This window comes from Giraffa tippelskirchi, chromosome 2, assembly GCF_054371585.1.
Source record: "Giraffa tippelskirchi isolate mGirTip1 chromosome 2, T2T-mGirTip1v1.2.pri, whole genome shotgun sequence".
NCBI lineage: Eukaryota > Metazoa > Chordata > Mammalia > Artiodactyla > Giraffidae > Giraffa > Giraffa tippelskirchi.
In genome coordinates, this window is record NC_137276.1 from 157,182,136 (window position 1) to 157,208,011 (window position 25,876).

Below are 25,876 nucleotides of genomic sequence, written 5' to 3' on the forward strand. Positions count from 1 at the left end.
CTAGTGATTTTTTTCTTAAAATTTAGAATTAGAAATGTATATGTACTCTCTTGCTAAGCTTTCTTTGATCCGATGATGAGTACATATCATTCCAATATACTTTCCTTTGAGTCTCAGGCTGCAAGAGTCTCAGAGCTAATTGTTGCCCTGCAGTAATCATCTGATCCCCTGATCCTGGTACAAAGGTTTCCCTTCTATTTAGTATTAGCAAGAAGAATAATAATAGAGTCTTTTATTCTTCAGTGTTATCAATGTTTTTGACATTTCCAAACAGCTCTGTTACAGTTAATGGTATCTCATCTATCTAACAAATGCATGTAGACTGATTTGTGGAATGACAAGGTGACTTGACGAGGGTCTCATAGCAACAAGAAAGGCTGAGATTTAAAACCTTGTCCTGGACACAAGTCAAAAGGTTCACACAGTTTATTGTATTTTTGACACTAAATGGCTGAAGTTAATGTATCATAGTAACCAAGAGTAACAAATGGAGAAGAGTAAAATACTTTATCAGGACATGATGCATAACTGTTCCATAAAGGCGTGATTGATGTTTCTACTGAAGGTGAGAACTCATGCAGTGAGTACCTGAACAGGACTTCAGAGATTTCCAAACTGTTCTCTACAGAATCCACTTTACTTTTAACCTTTAACTTTTGAAAAGGTGTATAATAAAACAATGGGCTTCCCTGGTGGCTCAGCAGTAAAGAATTCACCCGCAATGCAGGAGGCTCAGTACAGGAGGATGTGGATTCGATCCCTGGGTTGGGAATATCCCCTGGAGTAGGAAATGGCAACACACTCCAGTATTCTTGCCTGGGAAATCTCATGGACAGAGGAGCCTAGTGGACTACAGCCCATGGGGTAGAAAAGAGTTGAGCATCCACACAAGGATGCATAGTAAAACGACACCTCTATACACTGTGTCTACCATCACGTTCCTTCCCTACCCATAGGGAACGCCTGTTAACATTTTTTGTATATCCTTCTAGAGTGACTTTAGGTGTGTACGAACAAGCAAAAATACTTATTCTTATCCATTCTCCCTGTTTTTACACAAATTATGACATATTTACCCTTGCTTCATAGTATGTTTCTTCATTTTTTACATATTTATCATATTTCATTGCATGTATGTGTCCCATGATATACCTAATGAGTCTCCTATTGATAGACTTTTGCATGGTTTCCAAGTTTTTGCTATCCACAAACCAGGCTGCAGAGGAAACTATGCATATGTCATTTTGTACATATGCAAGAATGTCAGTAGTATAACTTCACAGAAATGGAATGTGTGGATCAAAGGATAGATCATTTTGATAGATTTTGCTGATTGCTTTTCATAGAAAAGAAAAGTAAAGTTTTGAAAAATTCTACCTTCTTTTATTTGTCTTTACATATTTTTGGCAAAGTGCCTGGTATAAAAGTATTCAACAAAATGCTTATTTCAGGATTATTTCATTATTCTCCAATTCTATTTCTAATTTTTTTTTCTTCTGAAAAGTACTAGTTTCACCACCGAGTTATATTACCTTGAAGAAGAAATTACACAGATACAGGAGGAGAGACAGGAAAAATAGCCATGATGAATCATCAAAGATAGTATCATTTTTCAGAGAACTTTGACCATCGAGCCTGGTAGAGTCAGGCTACATCAAGGAGAGCTGGGGATGAGCAGTGAGAGAATTGTCACAGAATCCCAGGAAATTTCCATGAAGCATAGACCGGTCCTATCAGCTGTGCTGTGCTTAGTCACTCTGTCATGTCCGATTCTTTGCAACCCCATAGACTGTAGCCTGCCAGGCTCCTCTGTCCATGGGGATTCTCCAGGCAAGAAGACTGGAGTAGGTTGCCATACCCTCCTCCAGGGGATCTTCCCAACCCAGGGATTGAACCCAGGTCTCTCTCATTGCAGGCAGATTCTTTACCATCTGAGCCACCAGGGACTGGATCAGTGATGTTGATACAACCTCCTGTGTCAATGGAGCAAAAAGCATATTTAATAAATGTCCCAGAACTTATTGATTTCATGATGCATCAGGTTCAGCAGGCCTGTGGTGCTGTATTAGCTTTCTGACAGCCCTTCAACCAGCAGCTGCTGTGTCTCTTCAGTCGTGTCCGACTCTGTGTGATCCCATAGACGGCAGCCCACCAGGCTCCCCCATCCCTGGGATTCTTTAGGCAAGAACACTGGAGTGGGTTGCCATTGCCTTCTCTGTAACCAGCAGCAGAGGATGTCAAAAGAGTCAGAAATCATTCAGTCTACTGGCTGACGGTCCAATTCAACAGGAAACATGTTAAAATTGAGAAATCAGAATCCCTCGGTGTAAAGGCTGTGATTATATTTTCTTAAAGATTTCCAGGAAGTGTTGATCATCAGCTTGGCTTGGAAAGCTTTGGTTCAGTCTACTCATCTGTCTTATAAAGAAATGGAGGCCAAGGGCAGTAAATTATTGTCTAGAGGTCAAAGAACTTATTCATGACAGATCTGGAATATGAACCCAGGTCACCCAACTCTGAGTATTTGTCCTGTCCATTTCTAGGATGACTTAGACTGTGTGGAATGAATTGGAAGGGAGGGGAAAAAGTGAAAGTATGAAAGTGAAAGTCACTCAGTCGTGTCTGCCTCTTTGTGACCCCATGGACTATACAGTCCATGGAATTTTCCAGGCCAGAATACTGGAGTGGGTAGCCTTTCCCTTCTCCAGGCGATCTTCCCAACCCAGGGATAGAACCCAGGTGTCCCACATTGCAGGCAGAGTCTTTACTTCTTTTCCTACATTTTACATGTGGACTCATGTAAGATTTTTCTTAACCAATGGACTCTATGGTCAACATTTTTCACAGCCTTTTATCAAAGACTGAGAAAACAAGCAACCCCAAATCCTACAACCTACTCACCTCTGGGAGAAAAATATATTTGGTTGGGTCTTGGCCAGGCTAGTGTTCCTGTTTCCTTTTAGGAAAGGTCTCAAACTAGGAGGATTAGGAATGCTAATATTTATGGAAGATTAGGTGTTTAGTGTAAATCTCTATAACATAGACACTATATGAGAGCTTGTAACATACTTGTTCCAGGGTTGGGCATGAGATCAGCACTGTGTTGTATGCCTAGAGGTGGAATGTCTAGGTTTCTTGTCTTGTGTCAGTCGCCTCTTAGCAGAGGGAACTTGACAAGTTACTTCCATATGCAGACCCCTGTTTCCACACCTATAAAATGAAATGGCTTATAATTGATGAGCCCTGAGCTGTAGTGGTTCTATACACTGGAGTTACCCAAGATGCTTTTAAAAATACCGAGGTACTGTTATGCGTATCCCACCGAGTATCTGATATAATTGGCCTTGTGTACAGCCTCGGCATTAGAATTTTCCAAAGCTCTCCTGGTGATTCTGATGAGTAACAAAGGCTGAGAGTGAATGCCTAGAGAACAATGGTTCTTACAGTAGAGTCCCACACCAATATCATCACCCAGGAATTCGATAGAAATGAAAATTCTCAGGCCCACCTCGGAACTACTGAATCAGAAACTCTGGGGACAGTGCCCGGATATCTGTGTTTTAAAAACACATTTTAGGTGATTCTCATGTGCACTGAAGTTTAAGAATCACTAGGCTCGAGCGTCTATGAATTTCTTGTTCTTTAGTCACTAAGTTGTGTCCAACTCTTTATGACTCCATGGACTACAGTGCCACACCTGCCCCCACCCCCTCCCCAACCAGGATCCTCTGTCCATGGGATTTCCCAGGCAAGAATACTCGAGTGGATTGCCGTTTCCTTCTCCAGGGGATCTTCCGGACCCAGAGATTGAATCTATGTCTCCTGCATTAGCAGGAGGCTTCTTTAATGCTCAGCCACTAGGAAAGTGAAATTCTTGTTAAGGAACGTCAATTGATTTTTAAACTAGAGGAAGGCTCATAGTAGAAATACCTGCTTGGAGAATGGTGAAGAAAGAGAGGTAAGGAGACTAAAAAAGTTCATTTCCCAGAACCAGAATTACAGTCAGAACATTGGAAGGTTTTTCCTTTATGTTTTACTGCCATGTACTATTTGAAGAGAGAAAAGTTTGACTTTAAAAAAGAGTACATATTGCTAAATGCATTGAATTTCATTACAAACATATTTGTTTATCAGAAAAACTGGCCCTCTGAAAACAGCGATCCTAATTTATTTGAACAAGTGAGAGTAAGATTATGAAAGGCTTATAGGACCTGGATCACTTTTGTCCCACGCAAGGAGAGCAGCTTAGTAAATACCAGAATTCAAGACTAAGCTCTCTGGCAGGCAGTGCCAACAACCCAACAGGCTACTCCAAGAAATATCTTTCCTGGTCAACTTTCAGGAGGAGTTGTTGGGATATAGTAACTAATCATAAGCACGAAGGGGACTCAGTCTTCTCTAAACTAGGTATTTTCTTCTTCCTACTCAGCCGGGGGCCATTGAGACTGCCATGGAAGACTTGAAAGGCCATATTACCAAGACTTCTGGAGAGACAATTCAAGGCTTCTGGCTCTTGACAGAGTGAGTAATTATGACTAAGTGAAGGGCAGTGGAAATCTAGCCTTTTGTTTGACAACACCATAAAACAATAGGAGATGGACAGAATTCCTAGAAGAATTTCGTCTGGTTACAGAGAGATCATCAATTACTCTCCTGCTGGAGAGTAAAGTCTTGTGGTGCCCCATGGCTGATGTTATGTCCAAGTTTGACTTCTACAACTGTTTTCCAGGCTAGTTGCTTCTCTCAACCATCACTGCAATTACCTTAACTCAGGGCATGACCATTTCTCACAAGGACCATTGCATTAGCCTCCTAATTGAGCTCTCTGGTTCCAATCCCTGTCTCTTGTAAGCACTCTCTCACTAATCATACCAAGCTACTAACCATCCCACTCTGGATACAGTGGAAAGGAGGATTGGGAAAGAGGATGGGTGAGGTCAACATATACAATGTGAATTTTGAGCAAAAAACTAGGAAAAATCATGTAGGATAAAGATAGGCCACCTGGTAGAAAGGGATAGAGTGGGAGATTGGGATTGGCATGTACACACTACTGTGTTAAAATAGATAACCAACAAGGACCTACTGTATAACATAGGGAATTCTGCTCAGTACTCTATAATCTAAATGAGAAAAAAAGAAGCTGAAAAAGAACATACGTGTATATGTATAACTGAGTCCCTTTGCTGTACACCTGAAACTAGCACAACATTGTTAATCAGCTATACTCCAACATAAAATAAAAATTTAAAAATAAATAAATATAACCCCTCCCCCACCACTGCCAAAAAAAGAGAGGCCACCTGTTCAGAGTTAGGATAAAAACCAAATCTAACACTTAAGTCCTTGTCACTTTATTGACTGCTCTATTCACTCTCAAGTTTTATCTTAGCTACAGGGGTTTTTGTTGCAAAAGACACCATGAAGATGGTTACCCCCCCAAACTCTAGTGTCTATGTGACCTTTACTTTAGCCACCAGGCAAATATTAGGAATGTCATGGTCTTTACAATAATAGGTAAAATATACACATAATAAGGGTAAGAGACATGTCTTTTCTTCTGCAGAATCCATAATATTAAGAAGAGAATGCAGTTAGAACTCCATTTCAGATACCTAATTTGTTCACTAAGTTTTCTTGGTAATATGATCTCCAGAGGTTTCAGCAGAAAAGTTCAGTAACTTCTATACCTTGAGTGAAGAATCATTTAGTCTTTTACCTCTGGGTGGGACATCTTCTTTGATTAAGTTTTAAGAGGGAAACTCTGGAATGTTTAATCATCCAGGTAAGCAGAATAAATCCCTCAATCAATGAAATGCAAAACCAAATAACTTGTTTCCATCTATCTGACCACCACATGATATTGTTGTTTCAAATGGGTTCCAATATTTGAATTAAAATGAATTTTGAAAACCAACCTGACAATTTCTGAGCATTTGTGTCTTAATATACAAATTAGAGATAATGATGTATACTTGATGGTGTGTTAGGATGACTAGATGAGATAATGTAAAATTCTTAGCAAAGTCCCCAGCACATATGACTTTTCAATGCATATCAGTGTCCTTTCTCTGTTCACAAGTACTATTGGTAAGACAATAGTTAGTTTTTGTTGTTGTTTGTAGCCTCTACTTTTATTTCTATCTATCCATTTCCATCTCTATCATCATCATTTTCCACTCTCTACCTCTCATTCTCAGAGTAGAGTATGACTTATGCAAATAAAAAGCCTGCCTTGATTAGGATAGATGTCTACTTAAATTCTGAAGGTCACATCAGAGGTAAACCCTTAACTAATTCATTTCTACAATGTATCTCATTTATAAGAAAGGATGCACAAATGTGGGCTTTCAAATTCAGTGGTGATGTTTGTGTGAACTCTCACATATTAATAATAGTGTCAGTTATTTCTTTAATGGGCTTCCCTTGTGGCTCAGCTGGTAAAGAATCCACCTTCAATGTGAGAGACGTGGGTTCAATCCCTGGGTTGGGAAGATCCGCTGGAGAAGGGAGAGGCTACCCACTCCAGTATTCTGGCGTAGAGAATTCCATGGACTCTATAGTCCATGGGATCACAAAGAGACGGACACGACTGAGCGACTTTCTCATTTCTCTCATTTCTTTAATAGTGCCTATTTTGTTTGATTTTATCTGACCTGGTTTTTTAGTTGTTTGAATGCTTTTGCTTAGTGATTACAATAACCTGTAGATGTCAACTGTCCAGAGATAAATCTGATTGTGTGATCTGTGTTGAAGCTTAGCTCCGTAATTGTGTGCTTGCTTTAATATCAACAAGGATGCTGAACCAAGCAGTGTTCAGATAAATATGAACAGTTTTACTGCAAAGACTCAAGTGTTGTACCTAGCTCTGAACCTAATAGGAAGCTCAAAGAGTTGGTAAGCACTTTCCAGCAACTGGTTTTCTGTTTTGCTTTCATTTTGTGGTATCCATTTATATTAAGGACAACAATAATGTGTGTATCCTATGCATGTAGAATTTCAAGCAGTCACATTTGCTTATTTGCTGTCAGGCTTTCTTCCCGTGTGCATTGAAACCCATTTCTCCTTTTTAAATGGTAGTGATTTTGTGTTCTTTTTTGGTCATCCTCTCTGTTAAAATTCTTTTACTTCTCCTATGACCCTCCTTCAAAAGCAAGTTTCAAGAGAAGATCTGATTTCAGTCATTTCTACCAGAGTAAGACATTGCCAGTTACTTTCCTTTGCCTGTTAATCCTTATAGCTTGATCAGACTGCCTACTTGTAATGGAAAGAGGGGCCAGTTGTAAAGATGTTCAGGCATCTGGACTAAATGAATGAGGTCCCAGACACTGTGACTGTTCAAGCAGAAGATATGAGGCTGTTTGTCAAAAGAAAGACATGCATACAGGTTTTGAATGACTTATCACACTTAACTCTTCTGTCCATTTGTAGTGCAGCAAAAAAAACCAAAACAAAACAGCAAAAATAATCAAACTAAAAGCACACCTCCAAAATGACAACAGCAAGACTAAACAAAACAAATGTATAAATACATGGGCCCAGAAAGGTGAGAGCCCGGGGCTACTCTTGTCCCCTTTACTTGTTTTTCTAATGGAATAAGACCATTCATTCTTATAAGTTTCAGGGGCTGTAATATAGACCAATTTCCCCAATCTTACCAACCACACAAGACTCTTTTCAAGCATAACACTTTTTCGTATGTGACAAAAATGACTGGGCTTTGTGTTCAACAACTTTCAGTTTCTTCTGGGGAGATGAGAAATCCTTGGTTGCTCATCAGTGCTTTAAAGAATGTCTGCTTTCAAATCAGTATTCCATCTTCAGAATCATGAATAGTAAAAAGCCTTTTAATGTAGTGTAGGTTGTTGTTGTTCAATAGGTAAATCATGTCCATCTCTTTGTGACCTGATGGACTGCAGCACACCAGGCTTCCCTGTCCTTCACTATATCCCTAAGTTTGCTCAATTTCATGTCCATTGAGTTGGTGATGCCATTGAACCATCTCATCCTCTGCCTCCCCCTTCTCCTCCTGCCCTCAGTCTCAGCATTAAGGTCTTTTCCGACAAGTTGGTTCTTCCCATCCAGTGGCCAAAGTATTGGAGCTTCAGCTTCAGCATCAGTCCTTCCAGTGAATATTCAGGGTTGATTTCCTTTAGGATGGACTTGTTTGATCTTCTTGCTGTCCAGGGAGTATAGGTGGTGATGGTTTTAGTTGCTAAGTCGAGTCTGACTCTGTGTGACCCCATGGACTGTAGCCCACCAGGCTCCTCTGTCCATGGGATTTCCCAGGCAAGAATCTCAAAGCGGTTTGCCATGCCCTCCTTCAGGGGATCTTCCTGACCCAGGAATCAAACCTACATCTCTAACATCTCCTGCATTGGCAGGTGGATTATTTAGTACTAGTGGCACCTGGGAAACCTGGGGTTATTTTTACTTATTCTATTTGTGTGGTGGAAATAATATATGATAGCATGCTCATCTTTCACCAACTGCATGTTCAGTGATGTCATGCTGGTGGCTTGGAATTGGTGGCAGCAATTATACCATGGAAATAAGCAAACTCTAGAGATCAGAGTTTGATTTTATTGTTTTGTTAATTGTCTAAACTTAAAAAAGTAGTGGAGGATATGCTAATGATGCAGATTAAGTTTTAAAGTGTGTATGTGGCTACGATATTGCCATAGCACAAAAAAGGCTCAGAATATATTCTTCTAGTATTCAAAAACTGTTATCCAATTCGGCAAAAGAGTCATCTTTTCACTGATGAATGGATGAAGTCTGGACAGGTGACTGAGGAAAGATGAATGCCAGACAGAGGCTGCAAGGTTGCAGAAGGTCTATCTATGTATGAAATAAGGGCATGAAATCACATTAAGCCAGTCAAGGCATTTTCTGGGGGATATCACTCAAACTAGTTCAGGTGAGCTTCTTTGTGATGTTCTAAACTTATACAAATATATCATTGAGCAAAATTGGAAAAACAAAAGTTTGAAGGCACTTGGGTAGAGAATACAAGGAGGGTGAGAGACCAAAAGGAGACCAAAAGGAAAATGAGAGATGCAGTCAACTCCAGCGAGATCCCAGTTAGCTGAAACCATTAAGAAGGCCCTAAGAAGGGCTTTCAGAGAAGGCAACAGCAACCCACTCCAGTACTCTTGCCTGGAAAATCCCATGGATGGAGGAGCCTGGTAGGCTGCAGTCCATGGAGTCGCTAAGAGTCAGATGCGACTGAGTGACTTCACTTTCACTTTTCACTTTCATGAATTGGAGAAGGAAATGGCAACCCACTCCAGTGTTCTTGCCTGGAGAATCCCAGGGACGGTGGAGCCTTGTGGGCTGTTGTCTATGGGATCACACAGAGTCGGACACGACTGAAGCGACTAAGCAGCAAGAAGGGCTTTCCAGGTGGCCCTAGTGATAAAGAACCCACCTGCCAGTGCAGGAGATATAAGAGACATAGGTTCGATCCCTGGGTTGGGAAGATCCCCTGTAGGAGGGCATGACAACCCACTCCAGTATTCTTGCCTGGAGAATCCATGGACAGAGGAGCCTGGCGGGCTACGGTGCCTAGGGTCACAAAGAGTTGAACACAACTGAAATGACTTAGCACAGCATGAAGCAAGGAGACTCCAAGTGAGACTCAAGTTTTCAGCCCAACTGGTATAGTAACTGTATAAGCCTCTATAGCTATAAAGACAGGATAATGTTTATCTCAACTTTATCTCCTCCTTGCACTGTCTTTCTTGGTCCTTCTGGGAAAGGACTTTTTAAATAAATAGTGTATACCCTTTTAGAAGTGATCCATTAAGCCAGCCCCAAGAGAACAACTTGACACTCTATGGAGTTTCAAAAAGTGTGATACAATGGCAATGAAGTGGCTCTTGAGTCAAAAGTACTCAAGAAGTCTTTGACTGCGGTGGTTAGGGAGGTGGGAAGAGATGGGATCTTCACTCCACACACATTAGTGTGAAGTGGTGGTGGGGGGTGTTGTTCTTATTCCTCTTATTCCTGAATGAGAAGACTTGCCTCTAGTGGCTGGGATCAAGTAACTCTTGGTCTTCATCTTCATGGAAAATACTTTCAGCATGTTTCATAGTCTACCTCTCCCAAAACCCATGTGGGTTTTTATCCACAGCTTTAGTCAAATCCAGCTCTCCATGTTGGACAGATAGACAATAAAATGAGGCAAAGTCAAGGAAGCAGCCTAGTGTCATAAAAAGAGTCCTGAATTTGGAATTAGAAAACTTGGGCTTGATCCCTGACTCTGCTGCTTACGATCAGTGCAGCTGGGTGAACTTGAATGGGCTTTCCATTTTTTAAATTAGTGAATTTGTTTTAGTACAGTCTTTAATCAATTAGAAATCCTCTGCTCTTGAAAGAAGCACAGACACTGTTAATTTTTGGTATATATCATTCCAGCTCTTCTCCATGCATTTTTGTCAATGATTGCTATAATATTAATAGATAACATTTATTGAGCACTTAAATTGTACTTTGTGATAAGTGCTTTCTGTGTGCTTGCCATTATATTGCTATAATTTATATAATTTTGATGATCTCTAAATGGAATTTTTCTTAGGTTTTTCCTCATATTTTTCTCAGTTATCATGTAATTTTTGTAAAGTATTAGACAGTTACTTTTAAACTGTGAATGGCTACAACAGTGTAGAGGTTTATGTTATTCTTTTAAAATTGAAATGCTGAGTAAGTGATATTTACCAGTAGGCCAGAGTAATATTTCACAGCTGGAAAGAGAAATGAAAATATATACGACATTCTCCATTTGTTTTTGACAAAAAATAATAAGTAACATTTATATAATAATTTATAGCTTAAAAATTACTCATTTAATTCAATCTTCATAGCAATTGTCTTAGGTAGAAACATCACCTGCAGTTTGCAGATGAAGAAATCAAAGTTCAGAAGAGTAATTCATATAAAATATTTAAATAACAAAGACTACTGGATAGCACAGGGACTATACTCAACGCTACTGCTGCTGCTAAGTCGCTTCAGTTGTGTCCGACTCTGTGCGACCCCATAGACGGCAGCCCATCAGGCTCCGCTGTCCCTGGGATTCTTCAGGCAAGAACACTGGAGTGGGTTGCCATTTCCTTCTCCAGTGCATGAAAGGGAAAAGTGAAAGTGAAGTCGCTCAGTCGTGTCCGACTCTTAGTGACCCCATGGACTGCAGCCTACCAGGCTCCTCCGTCCATGGGATTTTCCAGCAAGAGTACTGGAGAGGGGTGCCATTGACTTCTCTGTATCTTGTAATAATTTATAATGGAATATATATATATATGTAATTTTTTATACTCTTTTCCATTATAGGTTATTACACACACACATATGTGTGTATACATAACTGAATTACTGTATGCCTGAAACTAACATAGCATTATATATCAACTATATTTAATAAAAAATTTAAAAAAGAATAGCACAGCTCTAAAGTAGCAGAGATAGGGCTCCAATGCATTATGCTGTTCTGACTTTTGCAAAAATATTCTTTTTTTTGCTTTTGTGCTCAGATTGCATGTGTGCCCCTTATCAGATTATAACTCAATGAATAAACTCAACTCTATTTCCTGGGCTTGGTGGGGTGAGTGGAAGTGTGCAGGGCATTTCTGCTTAATTTAGAATGATTTCCCAGAAGAAATAACCATGCTGTACGTTTATATAAAAGGTGAGGTGTCCTGGGAGCAAAGCATCGCTGAGGCCCAGGAGATCAGGAACCATTTCTTAGGTTTAGGGTGCCACTGAGTTCACTGATCCCCAAAGCAGTGCCTGTGTTCGCTTTCACACCTGAGCTCATATTTGATCCTCAAACAGACCCGCGGGAGAAAGCAAGGAGGAACTATTGGCTTTATTTTATGGATGAAGAAACCCAGAGATTAAATGACCTATCTAAAGGCAACCACTTGTTCAGGGTCATAGGAGGACCTGGCTTCACGGGACCTCTCTCCCAGCCAGGTTGTCTTCTCATTGCTCTGCTCTTGCTGCCTTTTATGATTTTTCATCTCCTGACACAGTCATCACCACAGTTTAAATTGGTTAAATGATCTTTGGGCCTGTGTCTTATTTCTTTGTTGATTGTCTGTTGTTAGCAGGCAGGAAGACTGAGATTTGCCCGGCAGGATCGAGACCTTTCCCTCTTTTCCTCTCCAGAACTTTCTGGCCTTGTGCTGTCCATTTGATCTTATTTAGTCTTTTCCCCAGAATCAACTAAAAAGTCAGATACCTATAGGGAATGGTGGCTGCTGCTGTTGGGCTAAGGTCAATTGTGCTTCATCTTGTCACAGTCTAATTAGGAGCACTGAAATACTTTTGTAATGAAGAGCACTGCTGCTAATAATTAAAAAAAAAAAAAAGTGAAACAAAACAAAACAAAAAATAAACAAACTGTGAAACTAGGGATTGCTGAACATTTCATTCATGAATAATAAATGTGAAATAATCAATGTGAAATGCAAATTAACAATCTGAAATGTATCTCCTACCCAACCCCACTCATTTTTGCATACTTCCATCTCTGCTAGACTTTGCTACTCAAAGTGTGGTCTTAGAATCACCCCAACAGCAGCAGTGGTACTTAGGAGTTTGTTAGCAATGCTGACACTCAGGGCCACCCCAGTCATGTAGAACCTGAGTCTGCATTTTCTCCGAGTTCCCAGTTGATTCCTGTAATTAACCTCTGGGAAGCATCAGTCTAGATCACTTTCATGCTCATGCTCTGAGGACATCAGTGGATTCTCACTGCCTACATGCCCTTCTGTTGCATCTTTAAGATCTTACACTGGCTAAAAGCCTTACACTAGTTCCTCTTCATCCCCTGATACAGTGCTGTGTTCTCTTCTCTCTCACTTAGGACATGTCATAGACTGAATTTCCTCTTCTAGCTTTATTTATTATTATGCCCCTTCATAAATTCTGTCAGTCAAATGGAACTGCCTGCTGATCCCCCAAAGTTCCTGACACAATGGCCTTGGCCTCATGATCATACTCATCTACTTTGCTCTATCTGGTATACTATCTCTCCTTCCTGTTCATTCAGACCTTTCCTGTCCTTCAGGGATACTATGCCCATAAAACCTTTCCACAGTGATTCAGTGAGAATAATTTTCTCTTCCTTCTCTGTGCTCACCTTCTACAACATAATATAGTTCATTTTGAGGAAAGCACTGCTTAAGTCAGGGCCTGATTCTGACTCACCTTTGTCCAAACCCATCTCTGCCCACCTCTCAGTACTTAGTACAGTGTCTGACATGTGGTAGGACTCAGAATCCAACATGGACTTGACTTGTATCTAATTCGGGTAGAGACATCTACTGCTTGAAACTCTTCACTGACACTAGTTGGGTCCATCCATCGAGTCCTGCCTCCATTACCCTGGGCCGCCAAGCAGCTTAAAGCCCAATGACACTTCCTCCATCCTTGGGTGAAAGCACTCGGGCTGAAAAGGGCTTCAAATCTATCAAGATGGTAATGACCTGTGGCAGGACTCTGGCAGCAACAAAAGCACCTCTGTCGCCGTTTATCCTGGGTCAGTGTTATTAACAACCACCTAATTAAACATGTTGCTTTTCTCTCTAAATTCCTCCATGGCAGCAGCCTCATTCAGATAGCTAATGGTCCTGAGTAACCTGAATTACAGGACAGTGAGGGCATTTAGTTACTTCAGTCACAAACATACTTGCAAGTGTTTTTGTTTTTCCAAGACTGCTAAAGAATTAAGGAGGAGTCAGGAAAGGCCAAGAGGTGGGATAAAGTCTGATGCAGCTAAATGCCCAGCTCCAACACTTATTAGTGATGTGACCTTGATATGTAAGTCTCTTACATCCTCTGAGCCTCAATTTTACCACTTATAAAGTGGGTATGTAAAGAAGGATATTAATTTAAGAATTCAATCATTTAATATATATACAATGCTTACACTAATTTTTTGCCATATAGTATGTGCCACCCAAGAGTTTGCTTTTATAATAATAATTATTATTATTAATAGTCACTCATGTATATATACATTTATGTGTTTACTGAGCTCCTTACATAAGCCCAACTCTGCTCTAAATGATGAAAATAAAGAAATAATTAAGACAAAATTTCCATCTTCAAGAAACTCTCAGTCTTGTGGGGAAGGAGAATGTGTAAATGAAACACAGCACAGTACGATACTTGCTGATACACAATCTGGCAAATAATTTTGTGGGAGTGCAGAACTCACCGGAGAAGGCAATGGCACCCCACTCCAGTACTCTTGCCTGGAAAATCCCATGGACGGAGGAGCCTGGTAGGCTACAGTCCATGGGGTCGCTACGAGATGGACACGACTGAGCGACTTCACTTTCACTTTTCCCTTTCATGCACTGGAGAAGGAAATGGCAATCCACTCCAGTATTCTTGCCTGGAGAATCCCAGGGACGGCGGAGCCTGATGGGCTGCCGTCTATGGGATCGCACAGAGTTGGACACGACTGAAGCGACTTAGCAGCAGCAGCAGCAGCAGCAGAACTCACTCTGTCTATATTGTTGACATAGGTCAGGAGGATAACCAGGATTAAGGGAGGAAAAGAAATTTCCAAAAAGATAGGATGGGAAAGAACATCCCAAGAAAGAGGGGAATCTGTGCAATAACTGAGGCAGGCTCAGGGAACCATAAGCAGCTCAATGTGGCCAGATTACAGTGAACAAGAGTCAGAGGACTAAAAACAAGCTAGAAAGGCTTGAAAGGAACCAGAAAGAAAAGAACTTCAAAGGGCAAACTAAGGAGTCTGGATCATATATTTCGTTTTGGAGTCACAAATTAGAGAGCCATACGGTGGAAACAGTGGCTGACTTTATTTTGGGGGGCTCCAAATCACTACAGATGGTGATTTCAGCCATGAAATTAAAAGACGCTTACTCCTTGGAAGGAAAGTTATGACCAACCCAGACAGCATATTAAAAAGCAGAGACATTACTTTGTCAACAAAGGTCCATCTAGTCAGGCTATGGTTTTTCCAGTAGTCATGTATGGATGTGAGAGTTGGACTATAAAGAAAGCTGAGCGCCGAAGAATTGACGCTTTTGAACTGTGGTGTTGGAGAAGACTCTTGAGAGTCCCTTGGACTGCAAGGAGATCCAACCAGTCCATCCTAAAAGAGATCAGTCCTGGGTGTTCATTGGAAGGACTGATGTTGAAGCTGAAACTCCAATACTTTGGCCACCTCATGCGAAGAGTTGACTCATTTGAAAAGACCCTGATGCTGGGAAAGATGGAGGGCAGGAGAAGGGGACGACAGAGGATGAGATGGTTGGATGGCATCACTGACTCGATGGACATGGGTTTGGGTGGACTCCGGGAGTTGGTGATGGACAGGGAGGCCTGAGGTGCTGCAGTTCATGGGGTCGCAAAGAGTCAACACGACTGAGCGACTGAACTGAACTGAACTGAAGCCATTTCCACCCTGCTCAGTTTTTTTAAAATTTGAATTTGAATGTGTTCAGTTAGAGTATATGCTCCCAGTTTGCCAACACCTTGTCACTTCCCATTGCCTTCCCCTGGCTCCTCTTCATCCCCTGATGCAGTTCTGTGTGCTCAGCTCTCCCACTCAAGATGGCCAACTGTATGCATCTCTTCCAATCCCAGCTCCTGTGACCTCACCTTGGTATCTTGAAATCAGTCATGACAGAAGAATTTATCCCAAGGAAATTACATCAGGGCATCATCATTATTCATATTATTATTTTAGAATATGCTTACCATTTACAACACACCGCTGCCTTTTTGTTTCCTTCATGATCACTGTATAAACATTTCTGTCTTATTGGATATCACATAAGATGTTCACATTATTAGAAAGGCGGTAGATTTTGGAAATAATTGCCCGGTAACTTAAACTTGTTGTTGCTGTTCAGTTGCTAAGTTGAATCCAACTCTTTGCGACTCCATGGACTGCAGCACACCAGGCTTCCCTGTCCTTCACTGTCTCCAAGAATTTAATCAAATTCGTATCCATTCAGTCAGTTATGCCATACAACCATCTCATCCTCTGTCATCCCCTTCTGTTCTTGCCCTCAATCTTTCCCAGCCTCAGGGTCTTTTTCAATGAGTCACCTCTTCACATCAGGTGGAGCTTCAGCTTTAGCATCAGTCCTTCCAGTGAATATTCAGAGTTGATTTCCTTTAGGATTGACTGGTTTGATCTTGCTGTCCAAGGGATTTTCATGAGTCTTCACCACTGGAATTCAATGGTCCAACTCTCATATCTGTATACAACTACAGAAAAAAACATAGCTTTGACTATACAGACACTTGTTGTCAAAGTGATGTTGCTGCTTTTTAATATGCTGTCTAGGTTTGTCATAGCTTTTCTTCCAAGGAACAAATGTCTTTTAATTTTGTGGCTACAGTCAGCCTCCACAGTGATTTTGGAGCTCAAGAAAATAAAACCTGCCACTTTTTCCACTTTTTTCCCATCTATTTGCCATGAAGTGATGCCATGATCTTTGTTTTCTGAATGTTGAGTTTTAAGCTGGCTTTTTCATGCTCCTCTTTCACCCTCATCAAGAGGCTCTTTTTAAACTTAGTCTTGGTTATTTAGGGGACTGCCAATATATGTTTTAGTAAAGAAAAAAAATAAGACCTCAACCTTAATATGGAGGCTATCAATCCATTTAGGTCACTACAGCTGTTACACAAACAACTATTCTAGTCTTTTATGAATAAACATGCTGCCTGATTCACAAAGAGGAAATTGTTTCCACTCTCTGGGGTCCCTAGGTTATCCCAAAATTCCCTGATGTAGGGGAAGTAGGTTGGGTCTAGAAAGAGTAATCAATGCAAAGAGAAAAGAGCTTCTGCTTCCACTATATGTTCAATAGAAAGAATTACCAAGTTTAAGAATTACTGTGGCTTCTGAAATGTTGTGCTATGTGAATTAATAAAAACGAAGACCTCCAAGCAAATCAAATTACCAGGGAAATTGAGAAAAATTGTATAATGATGAAAAGGTCAATCCTTTCATCCAGGAAGACAGAGCAATCTTAAATGTGCATGCACCAAATAATAGAGCTGGAAAATATGTGAAACAAAACTGATAGAACTGAAAGGAGAAATAGACAAATCCATGATTATCTGGGAGACTTTGAGACCATTCTTTCAATAACTGATATAAAAATGAGCAGAAATTCAGCATAGATTTAGAATAATTTAACAATACTAGGACCCAATCAACAAAAATCTGGTCCTCTGAAAAGTTTAATAAAATTCACAAACTGCTAGCAAGAATGACAAAGAAAATTTAAAAAAAAGGAGAAAAGGGATACAAATTACCAATATTTGGAATAAAACAGGGTGTATCACTACAGACCTGATAAAAAACAGAGACATAATAAAGAACTACAGCTAACAATTCTACACATATAAATTTGACAGCTTGGATGAAATGAACCATTTCTTCAATACACACAAACCACCATGACTCACCCAAGATGAAATAGATAATTTAACAATTAGGGAACTAAGTTTGTAATTGAAACCATCCCCCAAAGAAATATCTAGGCCCAGATGGTTTCACTGGAGAATTGTATTAAATGTTTAGAGAAGAATGAACACCAATTTACATAATCTCTTCCAGAAAATGAGCTTCCCTCATAGCTCAGTTGGTAAAGAATCCCCCTGCAATGCAGGAGACCCCAGTTCGATTCCTGGGTCAGGAAGATCCACTGGACAAGGGATATGCTACCCATTCCAGTATTCTTGGGCTTCCCTGGTGGCTTAGCTGGTAAAGAATCTGCCTGCAATTTGGGAGACCTGGATTTGATCCCTGGGTTGGGAAAATCCCCTGGAGAAGGGAAAGGCTACCCACTCCAGTATTCTGGCCTGGAGAATTCCATGAACTGTATAGTCCATGGGGTTGCAAAGAGTCAGACATGACTGAGTGACTTTCACTTTTTTTTCTTTTCCAGAAAATAGAAGAGAAAGGAACACTTCCCAGTTCATTCTATGGTGCCAGTTTTAACCTGATACTAAATTCAGACAAAGACAGTACAAAAATAAGACTACAGACCAATACCCCTCATGAATATAGATGTAAAAATTCCTGACAAAACATTAGCAAACAGAAATCAGCAATATAAAAAATGTAAGTATATACCATGATCAAGTGAGGTTATTCCAGGGATGCAAGGTTGGTTCAGTATTAGAAAGTTAATCAGTGTGTTCCATGATATTAAAAGGCTAAAGAAGAAAAATCATATGATCAGATCAATTGATGCAGAAAAAGCATTTGACAAAATTCAGCACATTCATTCATGACAAAAACAGAAAAAAAAAAATAACAGAGGGAAATCTTTTCAATTGGTTGAAGAAAGTCTGCATAAAACCTATAATTAACATCACACTTTTGGGAAAGAGATAACGTTTCCTCCCTAAGACTGGAAACAAAATGGGTGTGTCCACTCTCACTACCAATATTTAACATAGTTGTGGAAGTTCTAGCCAGCATAATAAAGCAAGGAAAGGAAATAAAAGGCATACAGGTCCAACAGGAAGGAATAAAAACTGTCCCTAATTATAGAAGGCATAATAATCTATGAAGAAAATTCCAAAGAATTACCAAAAATTTTCCAGAACTAATAGATGAGTTTAATAAGTTTGAAAGATATACAATCAACATATAAAAACCATTTCAATAAAAATTAAAAAATCAATTTTATTTCTATGTATTAGAGCAAAAACAAATAAAAATACAATAACATTAATAATGACAAAAAAAGGGGAAATATTTAAGTGTAAATCTAGTAAAATATATATAGGACTTACATGCTGAAAGCTACAAAATTCTAATAAAAGAAACAAAGATCTAAATACCATATCCATAAGAAGAATAAAATGTTTCTCATTGGCAATTCCTATTTTCTCCTACATAACTCCAGCCCCTGGCCAGAGCTGATTGGAGAAATAGAAACTAAACTGGTTAGCTGATGTGGGACCCAAAGGAATGACCTGGACTAAAGATGCCCCTACCTTGAGAGTCTGAACTGGGAGAATTAGGGCTACAGAAGCCAGTTAGTTACGAGAGTGGACCTGAAAATTCATGTATCGTCAGGACTTAGGATAGAATTAAAGGTCACAGGCAAGGTAGAACTAAAAAGGAAAAAATAAAACATTGACAGTGAGCAGAAGGAGCACACCAATCAGTAGGAAACAGATGAGATGTGTAGAAGGATACACAGACATCATGAGAGCTCCCCAGAGAGTCAATGTCATTCCTCATGACTTTCCAGGTTTCCTAAAACCCAACTGTGCTCTGGTTCCTGTTCTTGAATTTCTGTGGGATTCCTCAGAGTATTTTTATAACACATCTCTTCTTCCTGGACTTGCCTGATGTGGGCTGTGTCTCCTCTACCCAAGGAGATGTAACTATAATAATACATACAGTAAGCAAATATCTCTCCCGTTTAAAATAATAAAACAATGGACGTGGCAAGATGTGAGCATCTGTTGTAGCTTGTCCCTCTGTTCTTCCCTTTCTGCCGCCTCCTCAGAATTAGTCCTTGTTCTCCTGCCAGCTTTTTTATCTTTGGATCAAGTGAATCGCCTGAAGTAAACTTGGGGGAGGAGGGGAGGAGAGAAGCCCCCCAGGGGGTGGGCCTCTTGTTAGTGCCTGGTGTGCCCTGGAGGACGGAGCTATTCAACAGCTATTCAGTCCTTGTGTGGGAAAGAGAGAAGGATGGGGTGTGCCCAGAGTCTTCTCTTTTGTGTGGCTTTTAAAATATCCTCTTACTGACTGTCCTGTGCTAGGGAGGGCACATTTGCCTGCGGGGTAGGGAGAGTAAGTGGGAGAAGCAGCTAGATGAAATGTACATGGCCTGGGCTGGGGGTCGGATGGCTCTATCATTGGTACTAGATGCACATTACTTTATTGGAGCTTGGTTCCTCCACCAGAAAAGTGGTGATATTAGCCATTTAAATGTGAAAGAGTTAGTCAGTCAGGCATGTCCGACTCTTTGTGACCCCATGGACTGTGTAGCCTGCCAGGCCCCTCTGTCCATGGGGATTCTCCAGGCAAGAATACTGGAGTGGGTTGCCATTTTCTTCTCCAGGGGATCTTTCCGATCCAGAGATAGAACCCAGGTCTCCTGCATTGCAGGCAGATTCTTTACTGTCTGAGCTACCAGGGAAACCTGTTGAAATGCGAAGTATTCACAAATTGCAAAGAAATTGTGGTCATTTCTGCACATGATGTGGCCTCTGTTTAAATCTCCTTCCACTCTCCTCTTTGTTCCCTTTGCCTTGGTCATGTTGGCTTCCTCATTGTTTCATAAAACATGATGGATCCCATCTTTAGGACTTTGTTTTCCAGGAAAATCATTGACCATTGTTTTTTTTCTTCTGCAATCAACTGGTGGTGGTTGTCGTTCTTCAGTTGCTGAGTTGTGTCTGACTCTTTTGCGACCCCATGGACTATAGCCAGCCAGGCTTCTCTGTCCATGGATTTCCCAAGCAAGAATACTGGAGTGGGCTGCCATTTCCTTCTCTAGGGGATCTTCCCAAACCAGGGATTGAACCCGAGCCTCCTGCATTGGCAGGCAGAGTCTTTACCACTGAACCACCAGGGAAGCAATCAGTTGGAGCAATATGAAGTTTCATGGTAGGACTTCTCTTACTCAGGGGGGTAAAATATTGTGATACATGTTAAAGACATATTGGAGAAATGACTAAATATCCCTGAGACCCTTTTTTTGTGCACCTTGGGAGAATCATCCGTACCTTGCAACTTGTGGTTTTCCAACACTGAGAGACCTTCACTAAACAGCAGGGAATGAAAAGTTGATAAGAGAGTCTTCTTTAAGGGCATCAAATAGATGCCTGAGGTTCCTTCTCCTCATCCCCATGGACAATGGGCTGAGAATCCAGACATCTGAGTCTGTGGACTTGTCTTCTCATGGTCCAATCCCCTCACAGCATATGAACTCTTCCTTAGGCAATTTCGCCCCCACATTGTGGAGAACTGTGTATTCTTTAAGAGCTGAATGCTTTTCTCAGTATTCCCAGTAGCTAAGCACAGGGCCTGGTTCATGACTGGCTGTATAGGATAGTGGGAAAAAATGAACCACAGGAAGTCAAGTCAGGGGACGGGAACAGAGAATGTTTGTGGACATCGGGTTTTTATTAGAATACTGTGTTTACTTGGAGGGTCCCCTATTTTAAACAAATTGGAGAGGCCTGGGGAGAGAGTAACCAAATGATTGAAAGAATTGCATGTGGGTTATTTAGCTAAAGGTTTTATAAGACTTCATCTAACTCAGGGGGAGGGAAATTGCTTTGCTTCAATGCCATGCATTTTTCATCTGTTTGTGTTTGAATAGCAAACCCAAATTGGATTCTCTTCAGAACCTGGAACCCCAATGGGTGCTAGGGAATATGTGTGGAATGAATGATTTAGTGTTTTCCTTCTGAGTTGCTGATTCTTGACTAGCCAAGATTCTGTCTTCCTCTTTCAAGGGCTGGTTATGCTAAGAGGCTAGAAGGACACGGGGAAGAAGACTGATTTATAAATCAGGTACAATCACTCTATTCAATATCTGGGAAGATGACTCTAGTGAGTGGGGTATGTGTGTGTATGTGTGTGTATAAGTGTGTGTGTGCACATTATATGTGTTTGAGGGAATAATATAAGAAAATATTTTAGGGAGAAAGCTGTTTTCCAAATAACAAATTGATCTGACAGCCCTAAAAGAGCTGCTGAGAGTATTGTTAGGCATAGTGCTGTGGCCACTGGCAAGGCATCTGGGATGATTTGAGTAATGGGGTCCTAGAAGCTTGCTCCGATAGGTCCTGCCTGTTATTGCTGGTTCGCTGTTGCCCTCTGCTGGCCAAACTGTTGTAGTCCCAGGAAACTGCAAATCTCCCTGAGCAACTAGGATCTCTGTTTCCATGAGGTCTGGGCCCCTTCCCCAGCAGAAGGAAAATGCAGTTAGTGCCGAGGAACAGTGGCGGTGGGAGAATGCGGCCAATCCACTGCCAGCAGAGACAGGCTCTCGTCACTGACGGGATGAATCTTATGATTCTACCTTTTTATTTCACATTCTGCTCATTTGCTAAGACTTTGCTCTCTCTTTGGCTCTGTGCTGGGCACAGCGAGGGAACCCACACAGGGCTCAGTCACTGTCTCTACACCAGAGGGTCTCCCATCAAGTTTGGGGAAAATGCAATGACAAGTACAGAAAGCTGTGACTACGGCCACAACTGAGGCACTGCTAAATGCTTGTGTGTATTTAAAGAGCGTGTGTGCGACTGTTTGTGACCCTATGGACTGTAGCCTGCCAGGCTCCTCTGTCCATGGGATCCTACAGGCAAGAATACTGGTGTGGGTTGCCTTTTCCTTCTCCAGGGGACCTTCCCAACCCAGGGATTGAACACTTGTTTCTTATGTCTCCTGAATTGACAGGTGTGTTCTTTACCACTAGCGCCACAAGAGAGATAACATCTACTGGGGGTGAAGGAACTGAGGGGAAGGCACCATTAAACGGACAGAATTTAATATGGAAACTTGAAGGATAGGTGATTTTTACTTATTTTTTAAAAGTATCTTATTATTACTCAGCCACACACACACAAAAATGAAATAATACCATTTCTAGCAACATGGATGGACCTAGAAATTGTCATAAGACTTAGAGATGTCACTAAGGGAAGTAAGTCAGACAGAGAAAGACAAATATCATATGATATCACTTATATGTGAAATCTAAAAAAGTGATACAAATGAACTTACAAAACAGAAATAGTGTCACAGACATAAAAAACAAACTTATGGTTACAAAAGAGGATAGTGACAAGGGGATAAATTAAGAGTTTGGGATTAAAATACACAATACTATTATACACAAAATGAATAGTCAATAGAGACCTGCTGTGTAGCTCAGGGAACTACACTCAATATCTTGTGGTAACTTATGATGGAGGAGAATGTAAAAATATATATATGTGTGCGTGTGTGTGTGTGTGTGTGTGTGTGGCTGAATCACTTTGCTGTATACCTGAAACTAACACAATATTGTAAATCAACTATATTTCAGTGAAAATTAAAAGCATATATCTCTTTTATCATATGAGTAGAAAGTTTATCATAAAGATTAAACTTTGATTAATGAAAGCATGGAGCCTCCCTGGCGGCTCAGACAGTAAAAAATCCACCTGCAATGCAGGAGACCCAGGTTCAATCCCTGGGTTGGGAAGATCCTTTGAGAAGGGAATGGCTACCCACTCCAGTATTCTTGCCTGGAGAATTTCATGGACAAAGGAGCCTGGCAGGCTACAGTCCATGGGGTCGCAAAGAGCTGGACACAACTAAGTGATTTTCATCATCATCATCAACGAAAGCATGAGAAGAAAGGAAAGTCACTTGAAATCCTACCACTCAGAAATGATTAGCGTTCACATTTTGATCTGCATATTTTTTTGTCATCATTGTTACAAAATTGGAAGTACACTGAAGGTGCTATTTTGTATCCTGCTCTGCCTCATCCTTTTGGTATGAACATTTTCCCAATGTTACTGGTTTATTTATTTATTTTTTGGAAATGTGCAATTTTATGGGGAAGTATTTTGATGTGTGAATCAAAGGATAAGATTCTTCAAGCAGCATGAGGCAAAGCATACAGGTTGTACTACACAAGAACTGTTAATTCTTTCCAAAAAATTTTTTACTTTTTATTGGAGGATAATTGCTTTACAATAGTGTGTTGGTTTCTGCCATACATCAACACGAATAAGACATAGGTATACACATGTCTGCTCTCTCTTGAACCTCCCTCCCACCTCCCACCCCATCCTACCCCTCTAGGTTGTCACAGGGCACTCGGTTGAGCTCCCTGTGTCATACAGCAAATTCCCAGTGGTTATCTGTTTTACAAAGGGTAATGTATGTGTTTCAGTGCTACTCTATCAAGGAATTGCTACTTCTTCACAAATTCATTTCAGAACTATTTTGGGGAAAGCTACTACCTTGGAGACGTAATGATAAGACCTGACTCTATGACGTTTACAGTATAGGAGAGGAGACTGATATTAATTAGATAATCACAGAAATAACTATAAAATCGCATCTGGGATAAGTGCTGTGAAGGAGAGAGGTGAAGTTTATGAAAATACATATTAGAAACAGGAGAAGTGGTCATGGAGGTGGGAAAGCTTGCCAGAGTAAGGAGTAATTGAGCTCAGCACTGTAGGAGTTAAGTAGGTAAAGAAGATCAGGAACAACATGGCTGGCAGAGGGAATAACACAGGCGAAGTCCCTTCAGTAGGACTAGGCATGGTGAGTCCTAGAAACTGAAAAAAAGATCCCAGAGAAAGGAGTGCAAAGACTTGGCCTGAAATGACATTGAAGAAAGAGGTAAGGTCCAACTCTGCAGAACCTCAGACTAGGTGATTTTTTTTTTCTTTGTTATTTCTCCTAAGAACCATGGAGAGATATTGAAGTATTTGAAGCCAGAGTTGGGAGGTAAAGACCAAATTTGTTCTTAAAATTGTCTGCCTCATTGCAGTATCATGATGAGGCTGGGAAGGAACTAAAATGTGTAGATAAACCACGTCCAGATGGCTAATAGCCCAAGCCCAGTGAGAAGGTAACTGCAATGGTAACTGCAGGAGATGTGAGAAGACTGGATTAGAACGTTGAAAGTCAGGATGGAGAGAAGTGAGCGGTTTTGAGAGGCATTTGACGAGTAGAATATTTAGGACTTAGCATGTGAGGTGAAGAAATGAGAGAAAAAAGACTCCTAAATCTTTCTGAGGAGTCTTTAAGGAGGATTTCCCCCTAAGATAGAGAACGCTGGAAGAAGTCAAGGTTTGAAGGGGATGGTCATGGATGCTGTTTCACAGAGATGATGATTCCAGGGTGGGTATAGATCATCACATCAGCTCCTTCCAGAGGTGGCTTTTACCACACTTGTACACCACGCTGAAAAGTCCTTTATTTGAGTGTTCATGGTCCTGGGGAGAAAGCTAACACTATGCTTGGATTTGCTGTCTCCGTACTTATTTCAGGTCCTTGAACTACTTTTTGTTCTATGTAAAGCATTGGGCAAGTCATTTATTGTAATGGTCTCTGGACCTTAGTCTTTTTATCTTTAAAATGAGGCCAATAGCATCTAGTCCAAAGGATTGTTGGGAAGATTAAACAAAAGCATTGATATTCAAGGGCTTTGTGATCCTCCATGAATTGCACAGAATCATTATTGATATTCTTACTCCTATATTTGTTTTGAATATTACCACCAAACTTAAATTACATTAATACTAGGACTATAAAATTCAGTGTTTTCTCCAACAGTTCTTTGGGAAGAAAAGGTGTGATTGAAGTCTAAATAAATAAATATACCACCCAGAAGCTAGAGATGGTGGCCCCAAACTATTTATAAGCCTGTGTGTTTACTTGGATTCCGACTTTCCCGACATGAAAATTATGCAGAGTCTGTGTCACAGCAGAGCACTCTGTGTTCCTAAAAAGAACTCTCTTTTTTTTTCCCCTGAATTCATCCTTTACCTTTTAAAATAAATCTCATTATGGAGTGCTGACATTTTCAGTAAAACCTTCAACCAAAATCTGAGGATATTTTAGACTAAAAACAAGCCTGGTTTATTAGGCACAGCTTATAACTTGCTGCTAAGTAGATACAATCTATTTAGAGAAATTTATGTAGATAGCTGATAAAACATTTCAGAATCCTCATCTTTTTCTGCCTAAGACAGAGTGTTAAACAGATTATCGAGAATTTTCTCTTCTCTTGGTGAAGTAGAGTCTTGCAACATTGTTGAAGTGGATGGAAGCCATAGGACCAAGATTTAAACCAGATCTCTTGACTCTACATCACTTACTCTACCTCCA

At 40.5% G+C, this 25,876-nt stretch overlaps 1 protein-coding gene across 2 annotated transcripts in view; it reads left to right on the forward strand.

Moving 5' to 3' along the window:
- The window catches only part of TPRG1 (tumor protein p63 regulated 1), a 309,619-nt gene that overhangs the window by 201,375 nt on the left and 82,368 nt on the right, over positions 1-25,876 (forward strand). For both annotated transcript variants that reach the window (XM_081536803.1, XM_081536810.1), the window contains one exon: positions 4,430-4,521. In XM_081536803.1, the coding sequence (XP_081392929.1) occupies positions 4,430-4,521 (92 nt within the window). The remainder of the gene's footprint in view (positions 1-4,429; positions 4,522-25,876) is intronic.